The following is a 21,253-nucleotide window of genomic DNA, read 5'->3' as shown; positions in this document are numbered from 1 at the left end:
AGATCAATCTCTGATTATCTAATTATCGCCACTTAACATGTGACTGGTAAACCCTTTGAACAATAAGTGTTATAGCTCCATGATTAACACGAGGTAATATGCTAATTACACGCTAATCAATAGTGGCGAAAACAAAATATCGATCGCTAACGACTGGTCGATATTTACAGGTATGGACGACAGCATAATACAGATAAATGTATTGATTTATACGGAGTTTCTACTCCCCGTATTAGACCTTCCTGGTGATACTGGAGCTGATGATAAACCCGGACAGATGATAAAGTCGAACACCTTGGAAATATTCAATTGCAATCGGTTATTTATGAAATTGAACACAAATAAATGACTTACATAAATTTGTATAAAAAATATTTATCCAAAATTACTGGGGAAGAGGGTGTTTTTTTGTGCATGCTCACTGTTGAAACATGAAGGCCTGACATTTGTTAACTTTTCATTACTTGATCAGGAATAACTGTTGCAGCTTTTTGGGGAAAGTTTCAATATAATAATACCAAGAAAATTTTGTAAATGACAAAGGGTTCGAATTTATCATCAGTCAACGTTCATAAAGTCCCCTTTTTACATACCCCTTTCAGGCCCTCACTTTGTGTGAGTTTGCTTACTAAATATAAATTTGAATTATGTAAAGTTTTCAGCAAAGGTTAAGCTTTATTTTGATACAGACCATTGATTTCAATCTGCAGAAATAAAAAAGTTACAGGTAAAAAACCTCATTTTCTGTTCGGGTTTATCATCAGTACCAGTAACATACTTATTAAAGCCATGATTATCATACTTCACCAATTTACCGAAGAGCTAATGGGACAATTCGTTTCACCAAACCCGGGATACGCTGGTCATGTGAACGGCAAGAAAAAATTCTTGCTGGTTTAAGAATAAACAAACGATCTGTCATATGCCAGCCACATGTGCTGCAAGTAGAAATCGACAAACTTTTAATTTGTTATGATTTTCTATTATGACTTACATGTTCCAAATATTAAAGTTAGCGATTATTTTCTTGTGTTTAATATGTTTCCTGGTTTCAAGCAAAAAGTGTATTTGCATCTGTTTTCAAATTTATCCTTTTTTTGTGTTATCAACATTTACTGCCATAAAAAAGTATTGATTCTCCATGTGGACATTTTATTTTTTTCAGGGTGGACCTTACTTTGAGGTGTTCTCACCACAACAGAAAGACACAACATCACAATGGAAAATGACTGGACAAATATCAAAGGTGTGATATATGCTAAATTAGCAAATTTGCTTAATAGAATCATTTAAACTTATAGGTTTATCTGATAAAAACAAATTCTGAAACCTGTTAAATTGAAATATTTACAATAGCTTTGTATTTGGGCAACAGTTTTCTTTAAAGAAGGGTAGAAATTAAGTGGAAATTTTAACCAAAGAAAAATAATGATATCAAGTTACTTGTTAAGCTGGTTATAAAATTTACATACCTTTTGTTTGGTGCAAAAACCAGTTAACTGTTTCTCATGTCGGTGCAAACCAGTTATGTACTTTCTGCACTGAAGTTACAATTGTTAAAACAGTTTTATTTTCCTGTGTTCATTTATAATAAATTGCTTATAAATGAGCGTCGCTGTGAAAAAAAAACAGCATTAGGGCAGTGTGACCAGCAAGAATCCAGATAAGTACACATCCAGACTCCATACTGTTTGTTTATCACCACATCTATACTGTTTATTTATCCTCACATCTATACTGTTTGTTTATCCCCACATCCATACTGTTTGTTTATCTCACATCTATACTGTTTGTTTATCCCCACATCCGTACTGTTTGTTTATCCCCACGTCTATACTGTTTGTTTATCCCCACTTCCATACTGTTTGTTTATCCCCACATCCATACTGTTTGTTTATCCCCACATCTATATTGTTTGTTTATCCCCACATTTATACTTTCTGCTTATCCCCACATCTATACTGTGTTTATCCCAACATCTATACTGTGTTTATCCCCACATTCATACTCTGTTTATTCCCATACTGTTCGTTTATCCCCACATCCATACTGTTTGTTTATCCCCACATCTATACTGTTTGTTTATCCCCACATTATTATGTACTGTTTCATGTTTATCCCCACATTCATACTGTTTGTTTATTCCACATCTTTACTGTTTGTTTATCAATTTCAACACTTGTGTGCAACTGATAAGTGAACAGTATGGATACACTGCAGACTGCATAGATGTGCAGGATGATTTGGATCCATACTGGTCGGCAAACCCTAACTTTGTTTTTTAGCACAATGACACTCGCATAATAACTTTAATGGTAGGAATGTTTTATCCGCTTAGATTTTATATTATTTTATGCAGAATTACGACAAGGAGATCAAAAGTTTTTCGTACAGCTTGGAAGGTTCAACTGCAACAACAAAGATACAGATTCCTAAAGATCCTAGAATGTCAAGTAAGGAGCTTTAACCTCTCCCTTACCGGTATTACAATGTACATGTACCTTGTCCACACTTACAGTGTACTTCAGTTTGCCCAGATAACTTTTACAAGTTGTTTAATTTCATTTTAACAGTCAGGGGTGTAACTGTTTTAAGTTATGTAACCTATCTCAGTTACTTTTTCAAGCATTTTATAACCTGTATTAGTTATAAAATATAGTTAACTCAGGTAAGTTATTCCAAAAAAGTATTTTTGCTGTTCTCACAAAGTGACCTTTAAAGTGAAATTAGTAGCAAACTGTGGTTAATCAAATTCTCTTTTAGTCTGAGCATGACCTGATAAGCATAATGGGATATTAAGAGTTTTATAGCTTTAAAACTTTTGCGTAAAACTTTCTCAGCCTTGCGTAAAATAATTTACTGCATAGCTGGAAAGATAAAAGGTCAAGGATTCAGGAAATAATTGCATTAGTTTCATTCATAATGAGGAATTGGCACAGGAGTGCTTTGTAATATTTTATGATAACTGAAACAAGTTATGAAGGTTTAAGCAATAACTCAAATGGGTTATAAATTGTGATAACTTGAAACAGTTACACCCCTGAGGCCCTGACTGTTTAATACTTTTCTTGATATCCAGCATTGAAGAAGTATTATATAATAACTATCATCTATTTAAATATTTTATCAAAGAAACTGGATTACCTGATATTTATGGTTGCCAAAAGGACAACCTTCCACACAGTTTGACATGCCTGACATGTTTTTTACCTTAAGGGCAAGCGGAGGAAGGCTTACTTAAAAAACTGCTCACATGCAGATACAGCCTGCTTCATTAGCTTTACTCTGTACATTGGTTTGTAAGTAATAAAATCAACTTGTTATCCATTTGCTGTTTTTGGTTGGTTTTGTAAAAAATGTCAAGCTATAAATGAACTGTAATGGGTATAAGTTAATTCGCTTTTATAAAATTGATTTTTATTTGTTTCAGTGCATCTAGTACAGCGCTATTTGATTGTACAAGTTGCTTTAAAGAAGGGAGCAGACTTCAGTATGGAGCTTGGGTAATGCTTATTATGACACTTTAGAAGAAGAGCGGGTATACTACTTTGTTCATTGTCCATCTGTCAGTCGGTAGACCATTTGGTTTTCGAAAAATAAGTAGAGAATGCTTGCTGTTACATTGATTAAACTTCATAGGATGATTGCCTTCTATGGTCAATAAATGACCCCTGTTGAGCAGAGGGTTGGTAGGTCAGAGGTCAAGGTCATAGTGAATTTGAGACTTAGAATGGTTTCCCCTCAATAACTAAAGAACACTGTGGCCTACAGATGTGCAGGCTGATCTTGATCTGCGCTGGTTGCAAAGGCAGAATCATTGTCCAGCATGATAAGGGTTAATATGAGTGAACTAATTACTTTCCAAGAAAATATTTGCATTCTGTTTCCTGATAGATCATTAAAGGAATGGTAGAAATGTCCATCTGTATCGCTCATAAATAACTTACTGTATGTAATTTATATACATACTGTATGTTATTTAAGTACATGTTATTCACTGTTATTTTATGTGTAAAGTGACATATATTCATGTACATACATTTATGTATGTGTTGTATGTTTTTATGACTATCTTGTCTAATACATATTGTATGTTATTGTACCCCCCGACAACAAAGTTGTTAGGGGGGGTATACTGGTTTCAGGTTGTCTGTCTGTCCGTAGACGCAATCCTGTGCGCACCATCTCTCCTTATCCCCTTGACAGAATTTAATGAAACTTCACACAAGTGATCAGTACCAACAGTAGTTGTGCATGGGGCATGTTACATGTAGGTTCTTTTAGAAAAATCATTTGCAGAGTTATGGGACTTTGTTTTTTTGTTACTATACTATATACATAGACACAATCTTGTGCGCACCATCTCTCCTCATCCCCTGGACACAATTTAATGAAACTTCACACAAGTGATCAGTACCAACAGTAGTTGTGCATGGGGCATGTTAGGTTCTTTTAGAAAAAAAATTGCAGAGTTATGGGACTTTGTTTTTTTGTTACTATACTATATAAATAGACACAATCTTGTGCGCACCATCTCTCCTCATCCCCTTGACACAATTTAATGAAACTTCACACAAGTGATCAGTAACAACAGTAGTTGTGCATGGGGCATGTTTGGTTCTTTCAGCGACAAAAATTGCAGAGTTATTGGACTTTGTTTCTTGTTATCCCCCGACGAAAGTCGGAGGGATATAGTTTTGGCGTTGTCCGTCCGTCTGTCCGTCTTTCCGTCCGTCCTTCCGTCCGGAGCCATATCTAGGAAATGGTTGGGAATATTTATTTAAAACTTCATATACATGTTCACCACTATGAGTTCTTGCGGCCCATCAAGTTTCAGTTAGATTGCCCAAGTAACACCAGAGTTATGGCCCTTAGAAGTTTTTAGTATTAACTATATAGGGTACTATAAATATGGCAATTTCTGCATCATAACTTTTGATATATTTGACTTAGAACTATGAAACTTAAACAGAATTTAGATCACCATAATGTGGTTGTGTACACACAATTTCATTCGGATTTATTTTGTAAATTAAGAGTTATTGCCCTTTAATTGTATGAAAATCCACATGTTTGTACATAACAAACTTACCATTTGGTAGAATTTCATTAAATTTCTTTCATTCTTTTCCATGAACATTTATTGTAAACATGTGAAGTTGTGTACCCACACCTGGTCACCCCCTTACTTTGATCACACACCTCCCCCCGACACCCCCCCCCCCCCCCCACACACACAAAAAAAAAAAAAAAAAAAAAAAAATTCCTTATTTTAGATTTTTTTCAAACAAACTTCATATACATGTTCACCACTATGAGGTTATGGGGCCCATCAAGTTTCAGACAGATTGCCCAAGTAACACCAGAGTTATGTCCCTTAGAAGTTTCTAGTGTTAACTATATAGGGTTCTAGACCTATAGATATGGCAATTTCTGCATCGTAACTTTTGATATATTTGACCTAGAACTATGAAACTTTAACAGAATTTAGAGCACTATAATGTGGTTGTGCACAGACAGTTTTGGACGGATTTCTTTTGTAACTTCAGAGTTATTGCCCTTTAATTGTCTAAAAATCCACATATTTGTACATAACAAACTTACCATTTGGCAGAATTTCATTAAATTTCTTTCATTCTTTTATGTGAACATTTATTATAAACATGTGAAGTTGCGCACCCACACCTGGTTACCCACTTGCCTTGGTCACACCCCCACCCCCTCCCCCTCCCAACCCCCCTCTCCCCCCCCCCCCCCCCCAAAAAAAAATTTCTTATTTTAGATTTTTTTCAAACCTTCCAAGTTGTACCATTCCCCCACCTCACTTCTCCACCCAGTCATGCCCAACACTGATCCATTCTCGCATACCAGAGGTTTACCGTGGTTCGCCGGATGAACCTCTGGCACATTTCGCCGATATTTATGGTTTGGTTACATTACAGGTAAAACGTTTCAGCCAATCAGCGTCGTTTCGCAACAAATCGTAGCGAACCAATCAAAATCGTCCGTGAAAAGCGTGACCGCGTCCTTTCCATATTATCGAGGGAATACGATGTCCATTTACGACGAATATTATTTCTTGATGTAAATCTCTTAACGTTGAATTACAGGAATAAATCTTTATTTATCGCAATCATGGAATACAGCCTTTATCCATCGTAAGCAAGTATCTGGTTTACATATTTTTTGAAGTTTCGATTCGGAGTTTCAAATAATGGCGAACAATGATTGGCTGAAACCACTCACGATAGTAATTACGAGTGCGCATGCTCACCAAGTAAACGATGGAAATAAATCAGAGGTTCGTCTCAGGATTTTGACGGACCTCTGATGGATGAGAATGACCACTGATCATGCATCCTCTGCCCCCCCCCCCACCAACTTCACCCTTTTACCTTTTTTTTTTTCATGTTTAATTTTCAATCAATATTTATAATCAACATGTGAAATTTTGTTTCCTCTCCCATTCCCCTACACCCCCACCCCCTAAAAAATAAATATATACATATATCTATATATATATACATATATATATTTCCATTCCTTTTTTTTTTTTTTTTAAATGTTCAAACCTTCAACATGTTAAGTTGTGACTGCACAAACCTTGCCCTCAGCCATGTTCAAGATATCTTACCTGTGTTCTCTTAAAGACAACTGTCCTTTTAAGTTCAAATGTACATGTTAAACAGCAACACCTGGTGCCAAACCACTCGAAGACAATATTTCGTTCCAGTTAAACTTCAAGCTCACATTTCAATTAACTGCATTTAATTTTAAAAGCTAAGCTTATTACAGTAAGCATATCCCATTCAAAATAAATTCTTTAGTCAGGATCAAAGTATCATACATTTATTATGTACTCTTTAATTAAACATTTGTTTTCTGTTAAATTGATTTTGACTAATGAAATTATTTGCTTCTTATTAACATCCTTTCACTTTTTGCCGGATATATCTTTTTGCCATTCCTCACCACAAACCCTTTCGGCGGGGGATACCAATTCATCGAATTTGCTTGTTAACATACTATGTACATACAGTCTGCATATGCAATCTTGTGCGTGCCAAATCTACCAAACCCTTGCACACAATTTAATGAAACTTCACACAAGTGATCAGTACCAACCCTAGTTGTGCATGGTGCATGTTACATTCTTTTAGATAAATATTCTGCATAGTTATGGGACTTTGTTTTTTGTTACTATACTGTATACATACAGTCTATATACATACAGTCCACATAATTATGCAATCTTGTGTGCGTCAAATTGCAATGTACTGTGTCAGTGCATGCGGGGGGTACATTCATCACCTTTAGTGATAGCTCTAGTTTATGTATGTATTGTATGTTTTTATGACCATTATATCGAATACATATTATAATATTATGTTACTTATGTATAAATTGCTTGTTGTTTGTGTTCATATTGTATGTTATTTATATATGTGTTGTATGTTTTTTATGCACATTTTGTTGCTTATTTATGTACATATTGCATATAACTCATGTCCATACCATATGCCCTTTATGTATATATTGTATGTTATTTACATAGGTTTAGTCTGTTACAGAGTTTCAGATATGAAGAATGGTAAGAGAAGGTTGATGCTGTCCACTGCCCAGAAAGATATACATATAACACCTTTACATGCTAAAGTTCCACTCAAAATTGTCAAAGTAGGAATGGTAAGATATGGCAAAAAATGGACTGAAATTAACATGAATATTAAATAGAAATTTTTTGCAAATTCATTTTTTAGCTCGTCTGATTTTTGAAAAAAATCTACAATTTATTGGTATTGTCGTTACTTGATCACTGCGTCGGTGTTAGTTAATTTTTTTGTTTAGGTCCACCTTTTCTCATAAGCCATAAGAGCTACAGCTTTGAAACTTTGCACACTTGTTTGCCATCATTAAAGGATTGTGTAGGCATTTTGTCAAACTTATGGCTCTTTTTATACTTAGAAAATTTGAGTTTCTTGGTTAAATTTTTTGTTTAGGTCCATCTTTTCTTAAAATCTATAAGAGCTACAGCTTTGAAACTTTGCACACTTATTTATTATCATTAGGGGACTTTGTAAGTCAAGAACCATAACTTTGATATGCATTTTGTCAGAATTATGGCCCTATTTGTACTGAAAAAATTTTTTGGCAAAATATTTTGTTTAGGTCAACCTTTTCTTAAACACTATAAGAGCTACAGCTTTGAAACTCTGCACACTCATTTATCATCATAAGCTGACTATGTAGGCAAAATACCATAACTTTAACATATATTTTGTCAGAATTATGGCCATTTTTGTACATGTACTTAGAAATTCTGAAATATAACACTTTTCTTACATACTGATCAGCACTTGCAGACCAGTGATGGCACCCATAGGCAATGCTCTTGTTCAAGTTTTCTAGTCACATGTTCAACAGAAACTTTTTCATACACTGTGAACATGACAATAATCTCAAGGCTTTTGATAATCTGTCAACTTGTTTATGCAGTCTACAATTAAATATTTGATTTTCTTCAATTTTCAAAAATTATCTTGATTATCATGGTTTATGATTATAATTTTGTAGTGGCTGAACCTGTGTTTGGACCTGGTGTCTATGGTAGGTGAAACATGGAGAGGTGAGACATACAAGCTGTTGGACAGTATTACAATATCTGCTAACTGCCGGCTCAGGAGAATCTTCACAATGAAATGTCAGCCGCCAGACACTGTTGGAGATGATGGTATGTTTTATTGTCATTTGTTTAAACAGTGAATCAGACTCCAAGCACAATGTGGAGACCAGTCTCAGGATGCAATGCTTTCATTGGTCGATTTCAGCATAGTAATTAGAAACAATCCAATCAGATGCTAGTATTTGAGAATGATTGGCATACTTGGCTTTATAAGAAGGGATCACAATCTACCAAGTTATAAGAGTGGACCCAGTGGTACAGTGGTAACACTGTCTGACTCTGAAACCAGGGTTATGCTGCTGAGCTTGCACTGCTCCAACTCAAATTACTAACATAGGATAAGTGTCCAGTATATGGAAGCTTTACACTTGGCATGCTGAAGAACCAGGGAGACGAAGGACTGGAATTGGAGCATCTTCTATGTTTTGCACTCTCCTCCCACTAACATTATTAATAATCTTGCGGAGGAGTCACCCTTATGGGTTACTGGTGGCAACTGTATGTAAGCTTACAAACAAACAAAGTATCAAGCTACAACTATGTGTAGGCAGAGATTTAATCTTCATTATTATCTACCCTTATTAGATGATACAGGTACTGAAAAATGGCAAATTAATTGATCATTGTAGCCAAACATGATGTATAATTACCCATATATTTAATGCATTTAGCCCATGAATGTTCATCAGACATATACAAAAAAAAAACATGAAAAATTATACCAGTAGCTTCTTTGCTTGGTGCTCAGCATTTAAAAGAGAAACTGGGTTCTCATCTCTCATACCCTTGTGACGATGGATTCCGTCAGCAATGATGTTAATATAAGTTGTTGAAATTGCTTCACAATCAACTTAAAATAAATTAGTATAAAATTATAAACATCAGACTTGTAACAATCAAATTTTTTCGAAGCCTTAGCCTTAGGGGTTACCTTGAATATTTTTGTTTCCCTGATAAACCTAATTTTTTGCAGTTGCAGACCATTCCAAGCCTAAATGGTACTGATATATATTTTCAGAATTGTATGGCTGTTCACCCAGTAATGCAGGAGAATTAGATCAGATACCCAAACAGTGTCAGTTTGCTACAGAAGTCAATCATCTGACACAGGTAAGTAGTGTTAGTCTGGCTATTTGAAGAATATGGAAGGCTCAAAAACTTGAGAACCATTTGACCCAGAACCTTCAAACTTCATAGGATGATAGGGCTTACAGAGTAGATAACCCCTATTATTTTTTGGGTCACTTGATCAAAGGTCAAGCTCACAGGGGCCTGAACATTGAAAACCGTTTCCGATCAATAATGTAACTTAAGAACCACTTGACACAGAATGTTGAAAATTCATAGAATGAATGGAAATGTAGAGAACTTACTGAAGATGACCCCTATTGATTTTGGGGTCACTCAATCAAAGGTCAAGGTCACAGGGGCTGTCCGTCCATCAGTCTGTCACACTTCATTTCTGAACAAAAACTGGAGAACGATTTGACCTAGAACCTTCAAACTTCATAGGGTGATAGGGCTAATGGAGTAGATGGCCCCATTTGTTTTTGGGGTCACTCAATCAAAGATCACAGGAGCCGTCCATCACACTTCATTTCCGGTCAATAACTGGAGAACCAGTTGACATAGAACCTTCACGTCATAGGGTGATAGGGCTTACAGAGTAGATGACCCCTATTGTTTTGGGGATCATTTGATCAATGGTCAAGGTCACAGGGGCCTGAACATGGAAAAGCGTTTCCAATCAATAACTTGAGAACCATTTGACCCAGAACCCTCAAACTTCATAAGATGATTGGGCTTATGGAGTAGATGACCCCTATTGTTTTTGGGGTCACTTTATCAAAGGTCAGGATCACAGGGGCCAGAACATGAAAAACCGTTTCTGGTCAGTAACTTGAGAACCACTTGACCCAGAATGTTGAAACTTCATAGGATGATTGGACATGCCAAATAGATGATCCCTGTTGCATTTCAGTCAATAAGCCGACCATCAGTGTCTCTTTGACTTTTGCTCCTTTCTACAAAAGCATCTGAAAATAAAAGCTAGTGCTGCATGTGCCTATGTCTGCCATTGTGCATTGAAAGAATTCGCTTAAACATTATTGAAATAATCAAAACATTTTTTCATTTTGGCCTTACTGTGTAGCCAAGTTTATCCTTAAGGATACACTAAGGAGTGCATTGTTTTTTTGGACATGTTTTGTTTTTATTTATTTTATATAAATTCATTAAACTTTCCTCTATCAGACACCAAAAAAAAAAAAAGAATTTGAAAGTTCAAATATAAAGTCTTTATTTGATGAATTTGCAAGATTAGCATTAAAATTTGACATGTGGTTACAATACACCTTTCTGAACAGAACAGCCAGGCTATGAATTAAGTCATGTTATTTCAGGACCATCAGCTTAGCGTTTGATTTCTTGAATCTCAATAATTATAATGTGATCATCCAAGGCTATAGAGAAAATGTTAATGGGAGTTTTATTGCTTTAACCTTTAGCCTGCTTAATTTCTAAAATGGACTGGTTCAAGTTGGGCAGTACCATTTATCATTCGAAGGGGTGGTCACTGAAGATTTACTGACTGAATAGCGAATAGTGCAGACCACGATCAGCCTGCACGTACGTGCAGGCTGATCTTGGTCTGCACTGGCCGCAAAGGCAGAATCACTTGCTGCCAGCAGGCTAAAGGTTAATGTAACTGAAATTATATGGGTGATTTTTACCTGGTAAATATAACTGATTTGGACTGACTGTCTTTGTCTTGATCAAGAGGCCTAATTATTTGTAAATAAGTGTTAATAATGTCCAAACTGTCAACCTATTAATATGTGGAATTGAAGAATGAATTAATCTGATTTGTCCTTAGAAAAAAAAAAGGAAGCCCAGTCTTTGATGAAGGAGGAGCCTGAGGATAAAATTCATTTAGTACATTTTCATTTTTTTCTCCGAACAGAAATTCACAACTTGTTGAAGTGTTTGAAGTGATTTAATTCCTTTATTTATGAAGAAAATTGCATAAAAATTGGCAGTCTGTTTCTGAAGGGTGGTCTGTAAAAGATTATCACAATTTTGTGATAAATTAAACCGTTCTTTAATTATGCCACTTTTAATTGAGTGAGGAAAGAATTGGAGACCCAAAAATAATTGATTTCTGTGTAACTCTTTTTGGAAGTTTGTGATACTCTTTGGTAGTTTATGGGACTCACACACTGCACACAAAATTTTGGCTCAGTTGAAGTACTGTTGAGAAAGTTGAATCTGTTTGAAGATAACAATATAGTTTTACATATTTTGTTATCTTTACAGAATCTTGATGTATAAAATCGTCTAAAATAGTACCATGTTATAGATTAACCTTTCCCCTTCATTTTGGTGTGCTACAAAGCATGTTTTTTCTTCGGAAATTTGGAAGAAAACCATGTTAAAGCAAGGCACCCCCTCACTCCATAGTGTGGCCTTGAGGAGATTACTACACAGTCTCACTTCAGAAAATTGTTTCATTATTTACATACACAAAAAAATTATCATAGAGTAGCTTCCCTTAGATTTTCGAAGATTGTATCTTTTAATGCCAATAGATAAATGTTTGAAATATTAAGTGTATGAAATGAACACATCTTATTATGCATATTAAAGAAAGGCTTACCTATTAGTTTTAAGTATTGTTTTTCTGATTTATTAGTTGCTGACAATAGATAAGATAAAGCATGCAGAACGATTGCGAGGTGGAGGAGATATGAGGGGATCAGTAAACAGTAATCTAGATCTAGGTAAGTTGCTGATACACTTTATTTGCTCGTTGGCTGAATACAATATCAGCCATTACACTGTTTATTAGATGGTACTGTCAACACCCCACAACCCATCCTCTCCCCCTTTCTTCCTCTGACCGTCCCCCCAAAAAAGTTTTTATGTGTTAGTTGTGCTATGCATCTACCCCATCCCACATTATATTACACCCCCAGTTATCCCAACCCTTCTAAGCTTGTTTTGTGTTTTGACATTGTTAAATAGTATAAATTCATTTCCCCTCTGCCTGGGGTTGCTCTCCATGAGGCATGCCATCCATCCCCCACCCCCCACTCCTCACATTACACCCCTCCACAACCACACTTTCCATAATGCCCCCTGTATCATTTGCTAAAAATAACCCCTTCTTTCAGAATGTGCTATTGTTTATCTTCTATGTTGGGGTTTGTTGTTTGCGGACAACTCCTGTTTGCTTTACGGTTATACTTTAAAAAAATCCTTTCTCAGTAAATATTGATGTTCCAAAAGACCAGTATTATAAAAAACAAATTTGTACAAAAAATTTGCGAGGACCTCATCTTACCCACTATATTAGCAATATTTCGCCTTTAGCCTGCTGGCGGCAAGTGATTTTGCAGGCTGATCATGGTCTGCACTGTTCGCTATTCAGTCAGTATATTTTCAGTGAACATCCCTTTGAATGATAAATGGTATTGCTTAAATTGAATAATGGACCAGTCTATTTTAGAAATTTAGCAGGGTAAAGGTTAAAGAGCAGGGCCCATATTCATGAACATTTATTGTCTGAAATTTAGACTTGGACTGTAAAATGCTTTTTTTTTTTTTTCATTGTATCAGCACAGATTGTAAAAAGGGTTTGTATGAACATGCATTTGGCAGCTATCAATTGCTCTGCAAAATTTCATTAGCATAAATTTTAAATAAGCAATTTTTTTTTTTTAAATGAATTTTGCCGTACTTAAATCTAGCGACATTTTACAAATAAATGAAGTAGATTATCTTAATTATTACCTCCCTTTATTACATATCAATTTTGATAAAAACTGTCTACAAATTTTGTTTGGAACTAAGTTTGATTAATTCTGGCATATATCATCTTTGCTTAATAAATTAGCACATATAAACAAATAGATTACTTACTACCATGTACACTTTTTGAAAAATGTTGCATTATCTTGTTAATAATTAATTTATTGTCATCCCTTGATATATATAACAAAGTTTGGCTTTATCATGGCATTATGGTCAAATAAAAGCTTTTTAAGAAGAATCACTGTTACCTTTAAAACGTTTGTATTTGAATCCTCGATAATTAACTGTTATTTTCACTAATTTGAATATTATTTACTGGCCGAATCTTTGTGGAAGTTCAGGTATCATTTGATCCAGTTAATTAAATTATAAATGATGATTTAATGTGTATTATCTCAATGATAACATCTTCAGCTATTTACATTGAAGAATTGAGCCGTGCCATGAGAAAATCAACATAATGGGTTTGTGACCAGCATGGATCCAGACCAGCCTGCACATCCGCGCAGTCTGGTCAGGATCCATGCTGTTCGCTAACGGTTTCTCTAATTGCAGTAGGCTTTAAAAGCGAACAGCATGGATCCTGACCAGACTGTGCGGATGCGCAGGCTGGTCTGGATCCATGCAGGTCGCAAACCCATTATGTTGATTTTCTCATGGCAAGGCTCAATTGTGTGATAGTGTATGGTATTTGAACATACAAAGATGTAGTATTTCATGATGCACGTTTATGAGCCATTTGTGGCGTCTAAATGTCGACGTTCATTTGGCGCGTTGACATCATTTCCGTATTTCATATATCATTGTGTATTTCGTATATTGTCAACTGAAGAAGCTTATTAAAGTGAAACATGTTTTGACAAGACTGTGTTGGTTTATGAATTTACAATATTAAGTCTAAGTCTTAACACTTCAAATTTTTGGTCATTATACAGGCTGCAGGGCTGAGGCTGGCATGACAGAGATATGTAAAAATGCAAGACCATAATATGTTGCAATATATTACATTTTTCTGATACAGATTTGAGTTCTAGTGGCAGAAGATCTTCAGCACAGTCAGGTGATGCTTTCCACATAGCTTTTGGATCAAAAATAGCTGGAGTGAGAACCTCCCAGAGCTCTGCAAAGAAAACGGCGAGAGATGTAAGTTAAAACTCTAATAAATTAACTTTAAAATATGAAGATAATTGTTATGACTTTTTATCTAAGAAAAGTGTTTTTTTTTTAAATATATTATATCAATTTATATGGTAAAATTGTAAAAAGCATTATACATTTGTATATTTATTCAAAGAAAATAAGTGTCAGCGTTCGACACTAACTTTTTTGCCAGGTATCCCGAAGGAATACCTGCTGGGAAATTTAGGAATCCCTGCTGAAAATTAGGAGTCCCTGATAACAAAATGTGGTAAGAACATGAAAAAGCTAAAATCTAACAAACACAACTGTTTACAGTACTACATGTATTTTATGTCCCCTTTATTTCCATTTTACATCAATGACAACAATAGCTTGTATGACTTTTGCTGTAAAAGAATAATGTCATTTCTGTCCAAGTCCTCTTCCCCCTCATCTTCACTACCATCGCACTCCTCTGCCATTTGTTGTAGTTCGTCTAAATGTATGCCGCCTAGTTCATTCCCCCTTATAACCCCCTTATTTGTAATCATGTTTTTAATATAAAAAAAAAATTCCGAAAAGTCTCCCTTAAATAAAAAAAATTTAAAAAAAAAATGTTCCGACCTACCTACCCTAATTTTTTCAGCATGTTACCAGATACAAAGATTTTTTAGGCCTTATTAATGCAACTCCCACAGACTTTATCTAAAACTAGTACATTGGTCATAACAGATTTTCTTAAACATTTCATATTTTAGTTGTTTTATTTTGCACATTGCCTAAAAGTGGGTGGGGTTTAGTGTTTGCATGCTTTTATTATCAGCAAATTCTTCTAAATAAGAGCTGCTTTGGCAACAGTGATCATATTTTTCGTAAATGCAGACGTTTTATTGGCTTTTTAGCTCACCTGTCACAAAGTGACAAGGTGAGCTTTTGTGATCGCGCGGCGTCCGTCGTCCGTCCGTGCGTCCGTCCGTCCGTCCGTCCGTAAACTTTTGCTTGTGACCACTCTAGAGGTCACATTTTTCATGGGATCTTTATGAAAATTGGTCAGAATGTTCACCTTGATGATATCTAGGTCAAGTTCGAAACTGGGTCACGTGCCGTCAAAAACTAGGTCAGTAGGTCTAAAAATAGAAAAACCTTGTGACCTCTCTAGAGGCCATATATTTCACAAGATCTTCATGAAAATTGGTCAGAATGTTCACCTTGATGATATCTAGGTCAAGTTCGAAACTGGGTCACGTGGGGTCAAAAACTAGGTCAGTAGGTCTAAAAATAGAAAAACCTTGTGACCTCTCTAGAGGCCATATTTTTCATGAGATCTTCATGAATATTGGTCAGAATGTTCACCTTGATGATATCTAGGTCAAGTTTGAAACTGGGTCACATGGGGTCAAAAACTAGGTCATTAGGTCTAAAAATAGAAAAACCTTGTGACCTCTCTAGAGGCCATATTTTTCATGAGATCTTCATGAATATTGGTCAGAATGTTCACCTTGATGATATCTAGGTCAGGTTTGAAACTGGGTCACGTGGGGTCAAAAACTAGGTCAGTAGGTCTAAAAATAGAAAAACCTTGTGACCTCTCTAGAGGCCATATTTCTCAATGGATCTTCATGAAAATTGGTCAGAATGTTCAGCTTGATGATATCTAGGTCAGGTTCGAAACTGGGTCACGTGGGGATAAAAACTAGGTCAGTAGATCTAAAAATAGAAAAACCTTGTGACCTCTCTAGAGGCCATATTTTTCATGAGATCTTCATGAATATTGGTCAGAATGTTCACCTTGATGATATCTAGGTCAAGTTCGATACTGGGTCATGTGGGATCAAAAACTAGGTCAGTAGGTCTAAAAATAGAAAAACCTTGTGACCTCTCTAGAGGCCATATTTCTCAATGGATCTTCATGAAAATTGGTCAGAATGTTCACCTTGATGATATCTAGGTCAAGCTCGAAACTGGGTCACGTGCGGTCAAAAACTAGGTCAGTAGGTCTAAAAATAGAAAAACCTTGTGACCTCTCTAGAGGCCATATTTTTCAATGGATCTTCATGAAAATTGGTCAGAATGTTAACCTTGATGATACTAGATCAAGTTCGAAACTGGGTCACGTGGGGTTAAAAACTAGGTCAGTAGATCTAAAAATAGAAAAACCTTGTGACCTCTCTAGAGGCCATATTTTTCATAAGATCTTCATGAATATTGGTCAGAGGGTTCATCTTGATGATATCTAGGTCAGGTTTGAAACTGGGTCACGTGGGATCAAAAACTAGGTCAGTAAGTCTAAAAATAGAAAAACCTTGTGACCTCTCTAGAGGCCATATTTCTCTATGGATCTTCATGAAAATTGGTGAGACTGTTCAGCTTGATGATATCTAGGTCAGGTTCGTAACTGGGTCATGTGCCGTCAAAAACTAGGTCAGTAGGTCGAAAAATAGAAAAACCTTGTGACCTCTCTAGAAGCCATATTTTTCACGAGATCTTCATGAAAGTTGGTGAGAATGTTCACCTTGATGATATCTAGGTCAAGTTTAAAAGTGGGTCACGTGCCTTCAAAAACTAGGTCATTAGGTCAAATAATAGAAAAACCTTGTGACCTCTCTAGAGGCCATATTTTTCAATGGATCTTCATGAAAATTGGTCAGAATTTTTTATCTTGATGATATCTATGTCACATGTGCTGAAAAACTAGGTCACTTTGTCAAATAATAGAAAAAACGACGTCATACTCAGTTCAACACTGGGTCATGTGGGGATAGGTGAGCGATTCAGGACCATCATGGTCCTCTTGTTATTTTAGTTTGTACTTGAAAAATCTTGTAAGAAATAATAAAAATGTTCGAAAATGTCGGTCTAGAAAACGAGTGACAAATACGAAAAACAAAAGTAACAGTTAAAGTTCTTGAAAAGATAACTGTTTTAACTTTATTTTCTCATCATACCACGTATAATTTCTGCTTATTTAATTTGTTTTGCCCAAACAAAGCCTCGGCAATTATGATAATAAATTTGTTATAGACCGTAACGGCCGACCGGCTCATGTAATCGTATCGAGCACACAAAAAAATGGTACAAACACGATAATCTAAGGCTGCATTGTTTATCAATTAACTTGTAAACATTGATCAATAAACACCTTTGATAATGACAAGGCAAATTGTACTAAATACAAACCGCGAGATAAGCACGTGTCATTTGGCGCGTGGCGTGACTGACATCTGTCGGTAGCTAATTAACATACGACGCTCCGCCTACTGGCATATTTCCGCTTGTGCCGGCGAACAATATTGAAATTCACTGGGATTTTGATTGACAGGGGGCAGAACTATCGAACTTGGAACGCATCTAAGTAAATTTCCGCGAGTCAAGCCGACGCACGTTCCGTAATTTATGCGGATAAAATACGAGTTTTTCGCGGGTCAAAACCCGGGAGCTCGGGTCAACTGAACGCCCTGGAAGCCTTAGCAAAAGACCGATGTTTGAGCGAACAAGACTGGGGAATTTCATTGTTTAGAATCATATTTTATCTGAAAATCAAGAGTCCCGACGGAACACCGAAATTGTGAACTTTAGGATCCCTTGCGGATTTTTGGTGTCCTCGGGATCCCGGGACACTGTTAGTGTCGAACGCTGAGTGTCACATTGTTTTTTCTGTCTGCTCTTTTAGAATATAATATGCCATGCAAAGCCGAATTGGTGTTAAAATTGTAATTATCTTGAAAGGTGTAAAGTGTGTTTTGCTTGTTAGTTACGGAGTTCTCGACTACTGAGGAGAAGTACAATAGGAAAGTGTTCTCAGTTATCTGACACAGTCAGGTCAAGATACAGCATAGTAAGGCACACTGTACCTTTCATCATGGTTATGGGGAGTGTAAAGGACACTGGTATCTTTTCATACTGGTTATGGGGAGTATAAAGGACACTGGTATCTTTTCATACTGGTTATGGGGAGTGTAAAGGACACTGGTATCTTTTCATCATGGTTATGGGGAGTATAAAGGACACTGGTATCTTTTCATACTGTTATGGGGAGTGTAAAGGACACTGGTATCTTTTCATACTGGTTATGGGGAGTGTAAAGGACACTGGTATCTTTTCATACTGGTTATGGGGAGTGTAAAGGGCACTGGTACCTTTCATACTGGTTATCGGGAGTGTAAAGGGCACTGGTACCTTTCATACTGGTTATCGGGAGTGTAAAGGAGATAGTATCATTTCATAATGGTTTTTAGGAGTGTAAAGGACACTGGTATCATTTCATACCAAGTCTGGCAACTGGCATTATTTCATATCACAATACCAGGTTTGGAGATTGTTCGATTCACTCAGGCAAGTTGTCTTGATTCCGCTTTTGGTGAATGCCAGATTTAATGATATATGTTCACTTGAGGTTGTATGCATAAAGTGCAGGGCTTTTTATTTAAAGACTCACTTGAAATTGGTTGTAATGAATGTCATGTAAGCTTGTGATGCTGATTATTGGGAGTTACAGGTCCATTGTATGGTTTGAATCTCATTATATGAACTTTATATGTAGTAGAACCAGTAAGTGCTAGTAAGTAAGAATGACAAAGATTGGCAAAATTTATTCTGGTCATAAGGTGTCTTTGCACAGTTAAATACAGTATATATGTTCTGTTGTTTCTTGTTGGGTGTGTCACAGTTATCATTTCATACTGGTTATGTGGTGTGGTGAGTTTTGTTAAATTTCACTTATTTAATTTCATACTGGTTATAGATTGTGTTAAATATAGCACAGCTCGCTTTAAAAAAATTGTTTTGTACTGGATATGTGTGTGTTAAACATAGCATAGTTCACTTATATCATTTTATGTGTTAAACAAAGCATGGTTCGCTGTTTAGTGTTTTCACTTCATACAGGTAATGAGGTATGCTGTATTTTGTAAAGCTCACTTATATCATTTCATATTGGTTATTAGGATATGTTAAGCATTATGAGGTTCACTAAATATCCTTATACCCCCAGATGCAAAGTATTACATGGGCTATATTGGAGTCATGCATGACTGTCCACCCATCTTTCCATTCATGGGTCTGTTTCTCTTGACTGTTATGTCTGCTGTGTATCTTCTAAAACTGCTGGAAAGATTTTTATAAAACTAGCATCTGATGTTAACTTTATCAAGTTGACATGCAGAGAGCACGATCCAGATCACTAGGTCCAAGGTCAAGGTCACACTTGGAGGTCAAAGGTCAAGATAACCGAATTTTGTGTCCACTTCATTTTGTCTTGGTTTCAAAAGCTAAAATCCATTGTTTACCTCAACAGGACAACATGCAAGGTGGACAACCCAGGTCATTCAGATCCAAATTCAGCATTACACTTTTAGGTCGAATGTCAAATAGCTAAAATTTGTGTCTGCTCCTTATGTCCGTAGCCACTGGGAAGATTTCATAAAACTAGCATCAGTTATTTACAAAATCAAACCCAAGTGCAGAGCAAACAACCCGGATCACTAGGTCCATGTTTAAGATCACACTTTGAAGTCTAAAGGTCATGTAAGTTAAATTTGCGTCCACTCTCTTCTAAACAGCTGTAATGAATTTCATGAAATTAGCATCATATCTTGGTAACAGCTAGAAGGATTTTCATAAAACTAGAATCAGTTGTTTACATCATCAAGACAACTTGCAGAGTTTTCAACCCTGGTCACTTGGTCCAAGGTCAAACACACACCCTTCAAGGCCAGATGTCATGATCACAACATTTTACTTACCATGTGTCAAAGCAATGTCTGGGGGTATTAATCGCCTTTAGTGATAGCCCTAGGTTGAATAGCTATGTGCTGTACAGTTCAAGGAAATGTTTCAGTCTGATTATTTTGTACCATTGTCATTTAATGATACAAGTCTTTTATTTTGTCACATAGACTGGTGGTAACCTCACAAACAGAAGTATCAGAAGCAATTCCAGAGCAGAAGGTAAACTCACATAAAATTGCTTTGAACTCATGTTTCATGTTTTACCACTGTTGGGGCCTACCTTGGCATAGTAAAACAGATGTAACTCAAGCCCAGCCTGTTTGGGTCTGCCCTGGCAATTACAGTGAAATATGAGTAACTCACGCCCACCCTTTGAGGGCCTACCTTGACAATAACAGTAAATTGCAGTTAACTCAAGTCCACCCTGTTAGTGCCTACCTAACCAATTACAGTAAAGTACAGTTAACTCAAGCCCAAATTGTCAGGACCTACCCTAGCAATTACAGTAAATTACAGTTAACTCAAGTCCACCCTGTTATTGCCTACCTAACCAATTACAGTAAAGTACAGTTAACTCAAGCCCAACTTGTCAGGATCTACCCTAGCAATTACAGTTAATTACAGTTAACTCGAGCCCAATCTGTCAGTGCCTACCCTAGCAATTACAGTAAATTACAGTTAACTCAAGCCCAGCCTGTTAGTGCCTACCTAACCAATTACAGAAAAGTACAGTTAACTCAAGTCCAACTTGTCAGTTCCTTCCTTAGCAATTACAGTAAATTACAGTTAACTCAAGCCCACCCTTTAAGGGTCTACCCTGGTGATTACATTAAATTACAGTTAACTCAAGCCTACCCTGTCAGTTCCTTCCTTAGCAATTACAGTAAATTACAGTTAACTCAAGCCCACCCT

At 36.2% G+C, this 21,253-nt stretch overlaps 1 protein-coding gene across 2 annotated transcripts in view; it reads left to right on the top strand.

Annotated features, from left to right (window-relative positions):
* The window catches only part of LOC123528811 (protein CFAP20DC-like), a 41,921-nt gene that overhangs the window by 1,335 nt on the left and 19,333 nt on the right, over positions 1–21,253 (top strand). Inside the window, exons 2-11 of one of the 2 annotated variants that reach the window (XM_053521913.1) lie at positions 1,166–1,246; positions 2,360–2,453; positions 3,431–3,503; positions 7,572–7,686; positions 8,575–8,731; positions 9,702–9,793; positions 12,375–12,462; positions 14,517–14,638; positions 18,366–18,449; positions 20,509–20,560. In XM_053521913.1, the coding sequence (XP_053377888.1) occupies positions 1,166–1,246; positions 2,360–2,453; positions 3,431–3,503; positions 7,572–7,686; positions 8,575–8,731; positions 9,702–9,793; positions 12,375–12,462; positions 14,517–14,638; positions 18,366–18,449; positions 20,509–20,560 (958 nt within the window). The remainder of the gene's footprint in view (positions 1–1,165; positions 1,247–2,359; positions 2,454–3,430; positions 3,504–7,571; positions 7,687–8,574; positions 8,732–9,701; positions 9,794–12,374; positions 12,463–14,516; positions 14,639–18,365; positions 18,450–20,508; positions 20,561–21,253) is intronic. The other variant, XM_045308819.2, reaches the window with a different exon arrangement.

The sequence above is a fragment of the Mercenaria mercenaria genome, chromosome 13 (genome assembly GCF_021730395.1).
Source record: "Mercenaria mercenaria strain notata chromosome 13, MADL_Memer_1, whole genome shotgun sequence".
In the NCBI taxonomy this organism is placed as follows: Eukaryota; Metazoa; Mollusca; class Bivalvia; order Venerida; family Veneridae; genus Mercenaria; species Mercenaria mercenaria.
This window is presented reverse-complemented; position numbering and strand designations above follow the sequence as displayed.